The 17,003-nt window shown below is 44.7% G+C and overlaps 2 protein-coding genes and 1 long non-coding RNA gene across 3 annotated transcripts in view; 1 reads left to right on the top strand and 2 right to left on the bottom strand.

Moving 5' to 3' along the window:
* Positions 1–1,023: 1,023 nt before the first annotated feature.
* On the top strand, positions 1,024–5,169 carry LOC124050448. Its single transcript, XR_006841623.1, has 4 exons — positions 1,024–1,142; positions 2,327–2,384; positions 3,771–3,917; positions 5,044–5,169. It is a non-coding gene; the product is annotated as an uncharacterized LOC124050448 (long non-coding RNA).
* On the bottom strand, positions 4,211–9,190 carry e2f6 (E2F transcription factor 6). The gene is made up of 8 exons (XM_046372994.1): positions 8,865–9,190; positions 7,873–8,187; positions 7,318–7,358; positions 7,043–7,095; positions 6,565–6,763; positions 5,974–6,129; positions 5,729–5,843; positions 4,211–5,582 (listed from the first exon to the last, which is right to left on the bottom strand). Exons 1-8 carry the CDS (start codon positions 8,985–8,987, stop codon positions 5,427–5,429), a joined length of 1,158 nt encoding a protein of 385 aa, XP_046228950.1. The 5' UTR covers positions 8,988–9,190; the 3' UTR covers positions 4,211–5,426.
* Positions 9,191–9,369: 179 nt separating this feature from the next.
* The window catches only part of myt1la (myelin transcription factor 1-like, a), a 47,906-nt gene continuing 40,272 nt past the window's right edge, over positions 9,370–17,003 (bottom strand). Inside the window, exons 19-24 of the mRNA XM_046372993.1 lie at positions 15,974–16,195; positions 15,704–15,795; positions 15,521–15,624; positions 15,112–15,255; positions 13,646–13,708; positions 9,370–12,468 (exon numbers count right to left, since the gene is read on the bottom strand). Coding sequence (XP_046228949.1) covers positions 12,328–12,468; positions 13,646–13,708; positions 15,112–15,255; positions 15,521–15,624; positions 15,704–15,795; positions 15,974–16,195 — 766 coding nt within the window. The 3' untranslated portion in view covers positions 9,370–12,327. The remainder of the gene's footprint in view (positions 12,469–13,645; positions 13,709–15,111; positions 15,256–15,520; positions 15,625–15,703; positions 15,796–15,973; positions 16,196–17,003) is intronic.

Here is a 17,003-nt window from a genome sequence, read left to right as displayed (position 1 = left end):
CCTTCACACTCCTCCTCCTCACACCCTTCACACTCCTCCTCACACTCCTCCTCCTCACACCCCTCACACTCCTCCTCACACTCCTCACACTCCTCGTACTTCTCCTCACACTCTTCCTCAGTGGCAGACAGAGCATGTGCAGACAGCAGTGATATTACCCACAATGCATCAGGGGCCGGGTCCACAGGGGCCGATTTGTGGCTGCAGCAACAACTACTGTGATTTAGGGTGACTTGTGTGTGTGCGTGCATGCATGCATGCGTGTGTGTGTGTTGTGATTTATTGTGCTCATCAGTGCTGACAAAAAGAGGAAAACCATCAATGAACTCACACCAGCACACACACAAATACAAATACATACAGTGTGCGTGTGTACCACACACACACACTCACACACACCTGCACATGTTTGCACCTTGAAAGTGTTTGCTATTACACTGAGAGCCTCGGCTCATGGAGAGGCTGTGACAGGAGGGATAACTCTGCCAACACCTGACTCACTGCATGTGTGTGTGTGTGCGCGTGTGTGTGTGTGTGTGTGTGTGTGCATGTGTGTACGTGTATGTTTGTGTGTGTGAGTGTATGTGTGTGCGTGTGAGTGTATGTGTGTATATGTGTATGTATGTGCATGTGTGTGTACACGGGTGTATATGTGTGTGCGTGTATGTACGTGCGTATGTGTGTGTGTTCGGCATCATCTCCTCCCAGCTTTTCCTTCAGCCTTTCTGATGTTTTCTGAAACATTCAGAAGATTTCATCAAATACTTTCTGTCTCTTTTGTCTTCTTTTCAAAGCACTTTGATTGGCTGCAGCCTCTGAGGTGTCCAGTCTGAACGCCTCTGCAGAACAAGGACGCGCTGAAAACTTTCCAAGCCTTTGAACTTTTCGGTTCTTTGTGTTTAGGAGTTTAGACGTTGACGAAGCATCGTTTCCGCCCTCAGCGCGACACGCAACGCAAACACGTTGACGCGCATATGAAACGTTCAAATTTGCTTTGTGGTTTGGTTTTGAAATGTCCAGAAACTTTTTCTCCCGCAGACCGGACTGTCGGGTCTCAGGGTCACGTGCTTCCGGTCGCAGGCTCACGGCTGAGTGTCGGTGAGACAGCAACATGGCGGCGGGGCTTCATCAGTGTGTTAAAGGTGAGGATGCTCACACCTTTTACACCTTTTGGGAGGAATCTGTCAGGCAGGAAAACAGGAGGAATTCACGAGTGGGTGGTGGGGACGCTGGTCGCATTTATAATCAGTGTGACGCACAAGGTGGACTCCTGTGTGTGTGTGTGTGTGTGTGTGTGTGTGTGTGTGTGTGTGTGTGTGTTATTCATAGTCCCGATTGGCGTCATCAGCTCTGAGCAGCCCACTGCAGTTTGTCAGAGTCACGCTGTGATGCAACATGTTAACCATCAGCACGCGTCATGGCCCAAAGCCAACGGCACACTGAGCTGCCACACGTGTGTGTGTGTGTGTGTGTGTGTGTGTGTGTGAGGGCGTGTGTGTGTGTGTGTGTGAGGGCGTGCGCGCGCGCGTGTCCACCAACACAAATCAGTTGAGATGAGAGCGAGGAAAATTCCTCTGTGGGTGGGAACTCGTCCTGCTTGTTGTTTTATTTCTTTTCTTTCCTTGTCGTCGTTAACAAACTGAACAGATTTTCCTTTTATTTTTATTCTTCTTTCTCTGCGTCACATTCATCAACATTTTGTGTATTTAACTTAACTGTTTTTTTAAAGCACATTTTCAATGAAAGGAAGTTCAGCAAAGGGCTTACCGTTTGTAATCTGATTACTCTCATGTAATCTGGTTACTTTCATGTGGTCTGATTACTGATTGGAAAGCAGTAAAGTGTGTAACAGTGCAGTTTGAATGAATGAGTGACGCTGATGTTTCTGTTTTAGCGCTCAGCGATTCTTCTGTCAGGCTCTGCGCTCCACAGCTCCCAAAGCCCAAAGCTGAAGACTGGTAATCTGATTACTGTTTGGGTAATCAGATTACTTCTTGGGTAATCTGATTACTGTTCATGTAATCTGATTACTGCTTGGGTAATCTGATTACTTTCAAGTAATCCGATTACTTTCGTGTAATCCGATTACTGCTTTGGTAATCAGATTACTTTCATGTAATCCGATTACTACTTGGGTAATCAGATTACTTTCATACAATCAGATTACTTTCATACAATCAGATTACTTTACGGTAGACTGATTACTGATTGGAAATCTGATCTGGTCACTTTCATGTGGTCTGTTTATTGATTGTAAGGTGATTACTGTTCACGTAATCTAATTACTGCTTGGGTAATCTGATTACTTTCATGTTTTCTCTGTCAGACGCCTTCTGCTTGTGCCACCTTCACCGTCACCTGGCTGCTAAACACACACTGAGAAGGTGAGTCCAGGTGAGGTTTTTTAAATCTTTTTGTCCACAAGTTAAATATACAAACACTCAGGTGAGCAGAAGAAGAGAGGGGCGTGGCATCTCGCTGCTCCTCCCACCTTTGCGTCCTGTGAGCGCGGAGGAGCGACCGGAAGTCACCGTCGCCATGTTACATGCACGGTTGGTTATTTTCCCTCCAGCGCTGCCAGCAGTGTGGGAGCCAAGTGTGTCTCGACATGTTTTCCGTGTGTTTCCACTGCAGGAACTCCCAGAGTCACCAAAGCCCAGAAACCAGAGTTAATCTGCCACGAGGAGCAGTTCAGAACCAGCTGCCTCTCTGGTTTTGGTGCAATTATGGCTTCAGAAAATCCATGTGGGGGGACAAGGTTGAGCCCGAGCCCGAGCGTCGTAGTGTTATTGTAACCGCTTCATAAAGCGCTTTATGTGCGGTGAGCTGATGAGGCTGACTGGAAACAGAGTCACTTCACGGAAACGGATCCAGTTCCCCGGCGCTTTGGGGTTTTGGTCGGTTTGTCATTTAGCGCAGTATTCCAGCACTTTAATATCGCTGACGTACTGTTGTTGTTTTCTTTTAAATATGGCTAAGCTGCAGGAATGCGGGGCCTACACTTCCCATAAAGCTCAACTGTGTCTTTTTGTTGGAGCTTTTCTCGCCGGTCCAGTTGGCAGCTGGCTGCACATCTGCACAAGCTGCTGCCGCGCCACGACAATCCGACAATCCGCGTGCTTTGTTTAGTCCGCCTCCAAAGCTAAATATGTTGATGAACTGAAACACGTGGTGACGAAGACGGGAAACAGCTGACGAATGTTGTTTTATTCGCTTTAAAATCGCGTTTTGTCTGGTTATTTTCTTTTTCCCTGTTGGCTCTTGACAGCTGCGGCTTGTTCTCCATGTCATGTCTCACACACACACACACACACACACGCACGCACACGCACGCACACACACACACACGCAGATTCAGCCCTGTGAGTGAATCAAAGCGCTGACACACGGTTTGGTTTTAGACTTTCTTTAGGTTTTTCACTCAGTCCACTTCTGACGGTAGACGGGCAGGAAAAATTTGAGTGTGGTGGAGTGATTAATGCGAAAAATGCCCCCCCCCCCCCCCCCCCCCCCCCCCCCCCATTAGCCGGCTGATGAGCCCTTGAGCAAGGCACTTAATCCCCCAATATGCTCCCCGGGCGCTTGATGCTGCCCACTGCTCCTGTGTGTGTTTCACTGCATGTAATTTGCCGGGTGTTGCATGTGTGTGTTCAACTAAGGATGGGATAAATGCAGAAGACGAATTCAGTGTGTGTATGTAAAAATATATATACTGTCAATAAAGCTGATTCTTCTTCTTCTTCTGTTCTGTTTTTCGCGAGCTGGTGCAGTGACGCGGTGTGTCCACTGGGTGGTGCTGGTGTTGACAGATCTTCTTAATCCCGCATCCTGAAACACCTGAGCGTGCGGTTTTTGGAGGGACAGGAAGTCGGTCAGAGTCAAGCAGAACGTGACTTTTATCTTCACAAATCATAAAGGTAAACTCTGTTTTAATCACCCCGCGTCTTTAATATTTGTCGTCTTTAACACTTCGGTTTTTAAGAAATAATTAGATGACCAAAAGGAAACCTTCTGTGCTGTTAGTTAAAATTAGCTGTGTGTGTGTGTGTGTGTGTTCTTCAGTGATTGTGCATCAGTTAGTGCTAATGCTGAGTCAGGATTCACTCTTTTCACTGTCTTACGATGCAAACGAACAGGAATCGTAAACATTTTTCAGACAAACTGTAGTTCAGCTGTCAGCACTCTCTCACACACACACACACACACTTCCTGCGGGGAAAGTATTTTCTCTTTATTGCCACATACAGACTGACGAGAAGCTTTTTGAAATCTGTCACTCAGGTATTCATACGTTTTAAAGAGGAAGCACAATGAAAACACACACAGAAAAACCATCTAATGTAAAGCTTATAAACTTCAAGTATCCAAAACATTCATGTACACTCCTCCCCTCTCTGAGTCACACTTTGTGAGTCCGTCGAGCCAGTCTGAGGTCAGGAAACAAGTCCAGCAGCAGCCCTGCGAGCGTCCTGCTCGAGGGCACCTCAGCAGCATGTTCCATTAGCCCTGCTGCTTCAGGGATTCAAACAGGCAACCTTCAGGCTCCAGACAGGAAACACAACAAGTTTCACAGCAGTTTAATGTTTTATTGATTACAGCATCATTGAGGTGTTTTCCCCTTTAGAAAGTTCAAACCAAGACGAAAACATTTTTACATCCTGAACACCAACTGAAGTCAAAACCAAAGACAAAACATTCTGCATGTCAGGACGTGATGCTGCTGTCCCTCAGCGAACCCTGCAGCTCCCTGCAGGACACCGCAGCTGGGCACTGCATCCGCAAGCGTCTTGACTTCCCGGTCAAACTGCCGCCATCGTCTACATCTCCAGACAGAACAGCGGACCGACTGGGCCCAACATCACCAGGAGTTCAATTAAAAAAAAAACACTTTGCAAAGGTTAAAAGGTGTCTTCCAAAGACCTGTGTTTGTCCCTGATCAGTCTTAATGATTCTGGTTTGTTTGCGCTGAGTTAAACATTCATCAGCTGAGCAGGACTTAAAAATTGTCCCATGTGTGAGTCTCATCTGTTTGTGTTCCTGTAGTTCTTCCAGGCTGCTGTCTGAGCGATGAGGACAGCTGGCGCCTCCTGGTGGTCACTGGTGGCTACATGCTCTGCAATAACAACAGCATCACCACAGTGAATAAAGCAGCCCACAGTGTTAAACCCTTCTCAGCTGACGGATGTGTTGTGTCATGCGTCAGCCAACGACTTTGGGGCGGAGTCACGTCCCCCTCAGGATAAACGTGTCATCAGGTAAATGCCAAGTGGGTGGAAAAACACATCACTGTCGTGCTGAGCTGACATGCTGACTTGGTGTAGCCTCCACTGACCTGCAGATGTCATTACGATCGCATGATTCACAATTGTTTGGGCGAATAAAGACGTATGAGGCTGATTCTGATTGCCTTCCAGTGTGAACGTGAGTCATTTTGTCTTGTCGTCATCCGTGTGCAGGGTGGTCGTCGTTATCCCACTGTCCTCCAGCGTTAAGAAGCAGCCGCTCTTGTCTGCAGAACCAATATCAGAGGTCAGCGCCACGATGGGACCATTCCCCGCCTTCAGATGGACCTGGATGCTGTCCTGTATCCCACACACACACAGACACGAAAATGAAGTGTTTTTTACTTCTTAGAAATAAGATCTGTTGTATATTCAGTGTCTACATTCTCACAAAAAGTATTCCATCATTACTCTCTGGTATCAACAGGTTTTCTCATGCGGTCTACCTCTTTGGGTGGAGGAACCTCCAGTCTGGTTTCCTCCGGAGCTTTGACGACGATCACCGTCTGATCCTGGAAGACCTGGAGCCCCATGATGTCCTCGTGGGTCACGTAGGCCGACGTGCAGGGAAAGTTAAAGATTATTTAACGTGCAAAATCTGACGTGTCTGTCGGCTGTAAACAAAATACTAACAAAATGTGGTTTTAGTTCTGAGCTCTGCTGCTCCTCTGAAACGGCGACTGAAGGATATGCGGCGTTTTCCATGTTGTCAGTCATGTCGAAGAGCTGCTGAGCGCAGCACTTGATCAGGCTGTCCAGCGTGTCCTCCACCAGCTTCAGGTTGTCCAACTCCCCCTGGAACTTCTGCTGGTCCCTCTGCAGAAAGCTGGAGATATGACACCTTCCGCTGGACAGACAGTCAGACAGCAGCTTTACTGCAACGCTCAGAGGAGATTCACTTTCTTTTGTGAGTGTTAGAAGTCATCCTTCACCACACCTGTTTTTACATGTTTTATTTACGGTAAAGCACACACATGCAGTGCACCTAAAATTTCATTCGAGATCAACTGTCAGGAAAGCGAGCTCTGAGTTCCAGGAAGGCAGGAAATCAGTCTGATAACAAGCCTGAATCACTGCCTTGTGGTTGTGTCTCAGTGGACAGTAGACCTGCAGTTTGCATCCACGTCAGGACTCATAATCAGCGAGTGACCGAGAGCTTCGTCTCGACAGACAAATGCAGCTCGTCATCATCAGGACCAGCCGATTTAAACCACAGAATGTGAACAAGCACACATACACAGTGACCAATAATGACACCACATCTTTCTGTCCGCTCACTCACATCCACTTGAACATGTGCATCGACTGCTTCTTGATGAGGCTGATGCCCTCCAGGACGTTGGTGATGTCATAGATTCGCCGCCTGGCCGTCTGCATGCCTGCGGTCACCAGCCTGATGTCCAGCAAGCTGTCCGGCGACGCCAGCATCAGCTCCAGGAAACGCTGCGCCAGCGCCCCCACCGACACATCTGGAGTCACATCTGGAAAACATCTCCATGTTTACACTTTAGACACTGAATAATAACCTTTCGGTAAGATGAACAAAAGCTGATTATTACTGACTGACTCCTATATTCAAACAAGGTGATTTTGTCTGGCTGAGTCACTCTTCTGTTTTCTACCCTATCAAATAGCAAAGATAAGGACTGACTTTAGAACAGGCAGTTTAGGAATCCTGTGCTACTCAGAGGCTACTGAGCTTCTTTAACCTGATCGTGTGCATCTACCAGCTGTTAGAGCAAAACTAAAAAAACACACACCCTGTTTGTGGACGACACTGTGGACCAGCTCCACGCTCTGATGTGGGGTGACACTGGACAGAAGAAGAGACATCCACACATCAACTTTAGGTTTAGTGTGCCAATTCTGTCAAGCTCATATAAAATACACTGAAAGCCAACACGTGCAGAAGCAACACAGACGCACCACAACACCTGCACTGAAGGGAATGACAGCAGGGAAGAAGGATGCATTTCAACAAAATAAAAACTATTTTAGCTGATAAAAAGTCTTTTAACAAGTAAGAGGTTTTTACCCAGTCGTCTTGGTCCCTGAGGTCTTCGTCACATCGGGCTGCTGGAGTTCAGAAAGTGAAAAGGGAGCAGGTTAAAAGAAGGTTTGCATTTCTTGGTTTATCGTTACACTTCTTCATCTTTCTTTGCATTTCTGAGTTTAGTCTCTGGGTGGGTCTCTCAGCGCGAGAGACAGTCAGAAATTCTGTCCCGTGTTTTCCCTGACCTCTGTGAAAAACGTCATGAGGTCACAGTACTAAGAACATCCAACCGTGTTCACACCAGGCTCCTTCACAGCAGCAGATGATTGGTGCATCGTTTTAAATGTCGCTGCTGCAAAGAATTGTGGGGTTGCATTATCACAAGAAGCACTGCAGCATCTTTCCTTAGATTTTAAAGTATATGAACATCATGACTGCCACTTGGACACTTCCGGGTTACTAATACTAATAATGGTTACTAATAATTCAATCCATATTGACTCTGAAAAACCATAACGATCAATCCCCAGAAAGAATACAATGAGTTGTCTAATGTTTCATACATCACATAAGAAAACCTAATGACAGCCCGCTGACCTGCTGTGGTGGATCCACTGCAGGAGGTTCCGCATCAGCAGAACTATCATCTCCACCTTCACCAAAGTCACTACCATCGTCATCGTCGCCGCCACAAGCGCCGCCGGTGGCCCACTGGTCCTCTTCCTCAGACGACTCAGCTCCCCAGGAGCTAATCATACCCATCGGCCCATCTGGGCAGGGAGGCATGATGGGAATGGCGTCACCGTTGACCCCATCGGGGGAGATGTCCTCCGGCAGGAAGTGGTCTTCACAGATTAAATGCTGCTCTGTCAAGTTCTGCTTGTCCGTCTCCCTCAGCGCCGCCAGCCATACCTGAACAAAGTCATCAATGCTCTGCTGTTCTTTCACATTGGATATTACTGATGTTTGATTTATGATTGCAGAAACAAAGACAAGGCCACAAAACACTGAAGCTCAGTCCTGAAGCCAAATGTTAGCCTCTTTGTTTGTCAGTACTACATGGACCTGACAGCTGTAGTCACTACGAACATTTCTAAAATGTTTATCGCTATAAATGAGACTTCCAGCAGTGTGCAGATGTTGATAGTAGTTCGACTTTAAAAACATTCAGATGCTAATCTTAGACTGCAATGAATGAGCAATAAAATTCCACTCCTACATATAGAGCATAATAACATGAATAATGAGAAATATATTTTATTTCTAACACTTTAGGTAAGTACAATTTGCTGCTAATACTTGAATGCAGTAGCCTCTTCTCATTGAGATACTGATACTGATAAAATATCTGGGTACTTGCTACAGACATTTTCGGTCAGGTTAGGTCAGCTGTTACTTCTGACTGACTGACTGACTGTCTGTTGTTGAGTCAGTGTTGTTTCTCTGAAATTAACTGAAACCAACGACCACCTGGAGACTAGTTCATGAACCGATATGAATGATTATAGTTAGCGAATTGCCATTAGCGTGCCTTGCACATGTAGGTTAGCCTAAACGGCACGTTAGCATTAAGTTAGTTGTTTAGTTACCTTGACTCGTGCGGGGTCTGTGGGGAAGTTGAAGAACCTCTTCGGCGGTCGCTTGAAGAGTCCCCGGTTAACGCTAACGCTCACCACGCGGTTCGGACACCCAGAGACAACACACTTCACCATGCTAGCTGTCAGTCCTCCACCGAAACCGAACCAGTCCGGACTACCGGCACATCCCAGCTCCGCTTGGAACTGTTAGGTTCGGGATCAACCGCCAGATAAACACGTTCTTATTTGTTTACGTCGTGTTTCTTAGTTGTTTCCCATACCGGAAGAGGCGTGTGTTCGACCCGGAAGTACAACAAAGGAGGGAACTTTCGACTGTGTGGGGAGACACAGAGCGTCCGTTGGCGCCATTTTGACGCCATCTACTGTTGAGGATATCTTGTTTGGTTGACATCGCGATTATTACACACATTTAGACAGTCAGGTGTGTACATGAAAATATAATCCACTGGTCTGCTATGTTATACTACTTAAAAAGGCATCAATACAAACAAAGAGTGGGTCGTAAGCAGTGTTGCAACACAAGATTTATTCAGAGCAAGAGATGCCAACACCAGCATGATAAAAAGTGTACAAACTTCACAAGTCAAATTAAATCATCACGTAGCAACTCGTGACCTTAAACATACAGCAAAATACCAACAAAACCCATGCCATGTTGTAAGAAAACTTCTGTTGAAAGTTTGCAAGTAACAGAGAAAGGGGTAAAAGGAGAGGAAACGAACGTTGTATAAAACCCCTTAGCGATGCACTGCTGAAAAGAAACATTTTCATAAACTGATGATTTCACATATTCATATGGATTTCTTTTGCATTCTAGCATATCACGTTAGTGTTGAGATTCTCTATGTAAATAGTTACAGTTTAGCTTTTACATCTGATATTACAATATCTAGTCTATTGACTGTCTTTAAGTGGCAGAATTGTGCTTTAACTCCCATTTCCTTTGTTATCAGTAAGAATAATTAACTAAATGAAAAATACAAGCTGTCAGTCTATCTAATGCAGTAGTTTTACTGGCAGGAAGCTGCAGACACAAAGCTTTGGACAGAGATGTAAAGTCGGGGAATGAGGCTTTGCAGCAAAACTCCAAAGAAGAGACATCTTTAAAGAAAAAAAACCCCGTTAGCATTGTTTATTTTGCCTTCCTGTGGAAAACTGGACTGATAGCAGAGAAATGTTTCAGTCATCAGCAGGTAAACGTCAGGTTTTAGAGGTCCCCTCCTCAGAGGTGGGCCTTGATTTAAACTATAGATGGCACGTTTTCATGTCTTCTTAGCAAATATTCTTGATGCATTTATATATTTTTATCTCTTTTACCACTTTTACCAAAACTTAATCAGTCAGGTCACCCAAATGATGAAAGTAAATCTTCCTCCACACCACTAATGGTAACTACCCATGCAGGCAAGTGTCTGTTTGATTTATCGTGAAGATTTATTTCTGCCTCCATTCCAATAGAACTGGGAGGAAAGCAATCTATGTTGGGTCTGTTACTCTGGATAATCCTTTCAACTTGGAGAGTTTTCATCAACATGCTTCCTACCCAATGTGTAGCCTAGTCCCTATGAAAAGTTGTGATGCATTAATCTGGTATGCCAGATCAGTTTAAAGTATTTCTTGAATGCAGGAGCTGCCCCTAGATACTGTAAGATTTTCTTTCATTTTATCTTCCATTTTTGAGAAATCATGTCAGTTTGGTGAAACAGATTACTCTAAACACTTCAGGTCATCAGGCCATTGCTGGTATGCAGACAAAGCCAGATGGGACCAAAGCGCAAAGCCTAATTCATCAAAGCTGACCCTGGATCTTAAAGTGAATCCGGTTAACAATGTAAGGGGTAAGTTTTCCTTTAAATAGGTCAACTCTGAAATTAGTTCCAGGTTTCTTTCAAACAGGTATCACCAGCACAAAGTCTTGTCAAAGTCACAGTTTCCACAAACTCGCTGTACAGTTTTTTGCTTCATTTACCACATGATAAATAATACTTTGACATACTCCAATAAAGTGCATGCATGATCGACGGTGTTCAGAAAACGTACTCCATCAGTGCTGTGATTTCAGACTGAATGTCATCGTAAGGTCGATTCAGATCGAATACTCAGTCGGTAAAATTCAGTGCACAGACATCGCGATACAACTGCTGGCTGTAGTTTTCATTCATCTTTTCAATAACAATCAAGAACAATAAAATAAAAAAAAGTGCTGCTTGGTCATCATGTCGTCTGGCATCATGTCCCATTGTGGCTCAGACAATAAGATGCATGATTGGAAAAACATTTTCTACAGGACGAGTGCAATATACAATGACAAATGGGGACGTTTGACCCTGTAAGTCCAGTGAAGCCATCAGCCTTTGGAAAGGAAAAATCATATCTACAAATCCTTTCGCCTGCCTCTTGATCAACAATAAAAACATCAAAACATGGAAACAAAGGTGTCCCTGTGCAAAGTCAAACATGACAGAACCAAAGTCCTTTCACCCGCGTCAGATTCCTAAAACATGATTGTAGTAAAAGGTTTATACAAAACGCAATACATTTATAGTTAGTAAAAACATCTATCAGCTCTTTGCTAGCTTTATTTATAAGAAATTGCATATACCCAAACATTTTTTCATATAGATTGCATCCCATATCTAAAGAAACGATTTAATGTTATACCAATATTGCTGACACGTTGTTCCTGTTAGCTAATCAAGGTTGATGATTAAAAGAAATTCAGAATGGCAGATTGTCTCCTACATTTTCTGTAGCCATTGGTCTTTCCACTTCGTTCTCCGCATGAACAAAGAAAAGCAACAGGACAGGACCGTTTGAAACGCAACAAACTCCGAAGGGGGATGATGGGATTTGCACCAGTAAGTTTCCGTGTCATGATGTTTGAAATCTTCTTGCTTACAGCATTGGTTCTTCTCATAATTTTAGCTAAAGATTTACAGTAATATTAGTGTCCACACTTTCAAACGTTACAAAAATGAATGAATTTACATCCTTTAAACGACCTCCAGCTTTACAGCTCGTGAGAAAAGCCTTTCGGAAATGATTGCTCTTCACTCTGCTCCCCAGTAAAACCCGTGACGCCCAGTTTTCTTATGGTACGGAAATCGCATTAAGATAAAAAAATGATTCAAGCTTACGATGAATAAATAAATAAATACATACATATACACTAGAATGTGCATACATTAGCAGCTATAAACAGTACATCACATTATATCGGATCATATGAAAATGTACAAAACGTGAATGTTTGTTTAAAATGTTGGCAATTGTTTTTCAAAGCAAGGCAACAACAATCAAAATGATAAAAAAAGAGATACCCATGGAGTTGAAAGCATAACATAACTATGATAGATTACAGCAGCAAAAAACAACCGATTCCCCTCTTTTTGACCTTTTTGTTGTTGTTGTTGTTGTTTTTGCTTTGCATTTGTTATTTTGGCCTCGGTCAGGGCTAGACCTGGATACCCTGAACAGCCTGTTTGATGTTCTCCAGCAGCGCCTTGTTCTCCGGGCTCTGGTACTGGTCCTGGTGAGTGTACATGTCTGTCAGTGTACTCACATAAGTGTCAAAGTTCTGTTCATTCATTGGTTCCTGTGAGGGGAAAGAAACCCATGAAAAAACAAATGGTCAGAGGGATTACAGGAAGTGCGTATGTGTTTATAGAAAATCAGCATCATTTCTGTAAAACACTGTGGGAAAGGTTTGGAAGACAGGCAGACAGCAAGGGAGGAAGGAACACTACCAGGGAAGTATGGCTCGGCTACACAAACTCCCTTAAATAATCCTTCAGCATAACATTTTAATATTATGATTAATATCTATGCTTCAGCCTGTGGTGAGCTACGCAATGCAACTCCAAACCATGCAAAAATCAGGAGAGGGATGGTTAGCTGGTGGATAGATGGAAGGTTAATGTTTAGCATATGGAGACAAAATCAGGATGTTAAAAAACAATGGGAAGTTAATGGGCAGATGAGACAGACACAACTGGGAATTCACCTGAGCTCAGCTTAACTGACTTTTTTCCTCAAACAATCTAGTTGATGAAGGTCAACCTCAGTGGGCAAAGCAAAGAAACGTCAGTAATTTACTGGAAAGGTCAGAATTTCTGTTACATGAGGTGCACCGCAAGGCTCCATTTTAGGCCCAGTTCTTTTTAACCTGCATGTGTTTTCTCTATTATCCATGTATCTATGTAATATGACTGGACATCTAATCATTTCTGTCCAGTGGCAGGGTTCATTCCCAATTCAGGAAGAATTAAAATCTTAATCGTAATCAAATGTTTTAGTTGCTCCACCCAAACCACCAGCTTTCCCCACACCTTAACCATATTTCAGCTGCCATGTGCAGAGATCGTATAGAGATTGAAGAATTGTCCTTTTAAAACAACATGTAACATAAAACAACATAAACATGTTATTTCATCAGAACTGAAATTACTTTACATTCTGTGCTTTTAAGGGAACTGTGACAAGTTAAACCTAACAAATCAGAAGTTCCTCACAAATGTGACAGTTTTAACCTCTCAGACTTGATTGATGCTTTTGGAAAGAAGTAATAAGACATCAAACGACATCAGATGGTTTTGGTGTGGAATTTTGCCACAGGGAGGTTAGATCCTGTTATGCTGAGTTATACTCTCGAATGCTGCAGTATAAATGTTGTGACGTGTGGATTCCTCAGTGGGCCAAAGGGGTTATAGGAAGGGGAGGATGACAGTGCAGAAGAGAAGGATAATTGGATAAAGGATAAATGGATCTCTTACTCTGGGAGGCATCTGTAAACAGCAGTTATGCTTTACTGGGGCCTCTTTCTGTGGCAGCGGTCTCTACAGGAGAGGGTGTACAGAGAAGTCTATTAGCCCGCTGGACACACGGCGGCGCTCACAAGGCCTCATAAGCTACACTGAGCAACAACACACAACGTCCGCCTTAGCGAGCCATTTCCCCCTCCTGCTCTGTTCACACTGCAGCTGAGCGTTTCTCAATTCTTTGCTCAGGTGTGACTGGCAAGAAAAGCAAAAAAAAAAAACAAAAAACTGAAATATGTCGAGTGTTGACGTACCTGAAATAACAAGACAATGGGAAGAGAAAGAGACTATGCATTTAATTCAGCTCAAAGTGGAAATGAAATGTGCTTGGGAAAATGGATGTGGTATTGTGTTTTTTGTTTTTTACTCTGAAAATCACAAGTCTTAGTCCACATAATAACAGACATATCTTTACAGCCTTTATCATATGATTCGTATAAAAAAGCCACATTTGACCACAAATTTGGCGCTGCAGTGTGAAAAGAGATTTAGATTCAGTTCAGAAAGGGAAAATTCTACCGTTTTGAAGGTGGCAAAGCTCGCCCTCTTTAAGACGGACGTTTATTCTTACAGCGTGATATGAAGCAAATCCCGCACACGAATGGACACCAGAGCCCAGTTATCAAGCAACTCGGGTTCGCACTGCTCAGAGAGACATTATCCAATTAGCCCCAGTCTTCTTTCCACACTGAGACAACATGACGTCAAAACAGCCACGAGCACTTCACTCAAACTGAAAAAAGACGGGGCTGTTTTCCTTAATGTGTTGTAAAGCAGAGAAGAAGCACAGCATGGACTGCTGGGAAAAAAAGGAGGTGGTGAACAGAAAGAAGCAGATGAGGAAAAAACCTGAGTGTCGCTACAGAAAAGGCTGGACGAGACTTTTAACACCTCGCTGGGTTAAAATGCTGAGCATGTTAGATGGCCTCAGATCGATTCAAAGCTCCATATTTCGGTGTTTAAAAATAGGAAACAAGCATTTTAACGTCAAATATGAAACAAACGAACACCCGACAGAAGCTCCCTCAGATGAAGTGATAATTAAAAGAAGACCTCGGTTTTAGCAAATCATTTTGTCTAATATTTTATCACAAAAACTGGTCAGTGGAGGACACAAGTTGCTGCCTGACAGGCTGAAGTCAGGGCAAAAAAATAAATGAATTCATAAAAACATGACAATCACAAGAAATGCCGACAGACTCTCATTGTAATGACCCACCAAAATCAAACCTGATGCAATCTTCTTACATTTAATTCCTTAATTTTGTAAATATTTCTTTAAAATCATATTATTAACATAAACGTGACGCATAATGTTGTTTTGAAGTAAATATTACTTTCCAAGCTTGTAACTGCAGACAGGCAGTAAAGGCAGTGACAACCCATTGGCTTTGTAAGGGTGCAGCCGACTCCTGTCTTACCATGTGTGGAAGCTGGATGTTAGCCAAGCTGTTGATGAGCGACTGGCTGAGATTGGCCAGCTCGTGCAGCAGTGAGTCGTTCTGCTGCTCGATCACCTTGTTCTCCTCCTCGATGGACTTCAGGTTGGTCTCCATGGTGGTGATCTGCAGGACGAGCAAATCAATTACCAACATGCTGCCTTTTCACGAGAAACGACAGGGAAGAGCTGCGTCAAACGTCCCCGACCGGAGTCGAACTGGGAACGCTGTGGTTCGCGGTCGGCCTCTTCACCCCTAAGTCGTGTTACTTTCAAATAAACACAAGATTTCATTCACACCTTACACTCTCTCATGTGTAAGGTGTGAATGAAATCATAGTACTTGATGCATTTATGTCACAGCAGACACACACACGCAGACATTGTCTTACTTGTGTCCTCAGTTTTATCATGTCCGACTCCACTTGATTGTTGGACTCGTTCAGATCTTTGATTTCTTCATCCAACTGCTTGATTTCTTCATCGTTTTCAATGCCTGAAAGGAAAAACAACATTAACTTGGGGACACATTTGAGTTTTTCTGTTTTGGTTTCGGGTCAGACTTTAATTCTGACCTTTGCTTGCTCTTTGCTTGATTGTCAGCATCTCCACGCTGTTCATCCTGGCCTTCTTCATGGCCGAGGTGGCACGGGGACAGCCGGAGAGACTGGAATAAAAACATACACACACACACACATTGACAAGAGGTGGCCTGTGATGGATCGACAAACTGCTGTAAGTTTGCAATTGTCTGTGCTAGCTGAGCCTGTAAAGAAGGAAATCGGCCTGCGTGTGGTGTGACCGGTAAACGATCATCAAACACGGTGACGCAGAGCCACGCCCACCTCCGATGGGTCAGGAAGCTGCCGCTGACGTGTCCCGAGCCGTCGCAGCCCGGGGTTGGGCAGCTCATGCCATCCGTCTTTCCAGATTTCCAGACAAACTGCGAGCCGTTGACGTAGCTGTCCTTCTGCCTCTTTGCCGCCAAGGGGCAGCCCGACGCGCTGCGGTGGGAGGCGTACTTCCCCGTCACATGACCCTGTCCATCACAGCCTGGCACCGGACACCTGAGAGGAAGAACTTGTTCAGGGCGAGTTCAGGGCAGCCGACCGTCACAGTGACATTCACACATGGCTTGCACGCCGATCTGAGTCGACGGCTCTGCGCTGCACATGAGCAAAATACAAACAGGATTGTAAACAGACTAATAAACACGTTTCACATGGCCTCTCAAGGTTCTTTAGTGTCTTTGTGAACACTAACAAGCTGTAAAGATGAAGACCTGCTGCTGTGAAATCACCCGCTGATGGAGACTTAACGCCAAACCTGCTGCCTCATGTGCTGCCAGCGCTCCACCTAACCAGGTCAAACCTTAGTGATGGCCTACAGCATGAGAAACCGCTGGCACAGTCTGTCACAGAGTGCCCACTTCAGTTCGGTTCAGGATCTTTTGATGGAGGACTCACAGAGTCACGACTCATCTCCTCACCTACATCGCCACCTCCCCTGCTTCCAGGCCTGCGGGCCGCCACAGCGGTGTAACCGTGAGGAGCACAAACACCTCTCGCCCCGCAGATGACACCTCCTCAGCTCGCAGGCGCTGCCTCTTGCATCCCAAAACGCCCTTCGCGGTGACATTCGGGCTGATTAGAATGAGCCGAGCGTCGGCGGGCGGCTCCCCGGCCGAGCTCAGGTTACACTTAATTATAATTTCACTGCTAATGATGATGGTGAATGGCGCAGAGGTGGCAGCAACAGCTGGCTGCAGAATGACACCGGCTGAACTTTAGATTATTCACAAGGTCGTATTGGCTTAACATTATGGCTCTGCCTCAACGAAAATGTCAGACGCTCACTAGTGCTAACCTTTACTGG

This window comes from Scatophagus argus, chromosome 19 (assembly GCF_020382885.2).
Source record: "Scatophagus argus isolate fScaArg1 chromosome 19, fScaArg1.pri, whole genome shotgun sequence".
NCBI lineage: Eukaryota > Metazoa > Chordata > Actinopteri > Scatophagidae > Scatophagus > Scatophagus argus.
Note: the sequence above shows the minus strand (reverse complement) of the source record. Positions and strands in the feature narration are given on the sequence as shown.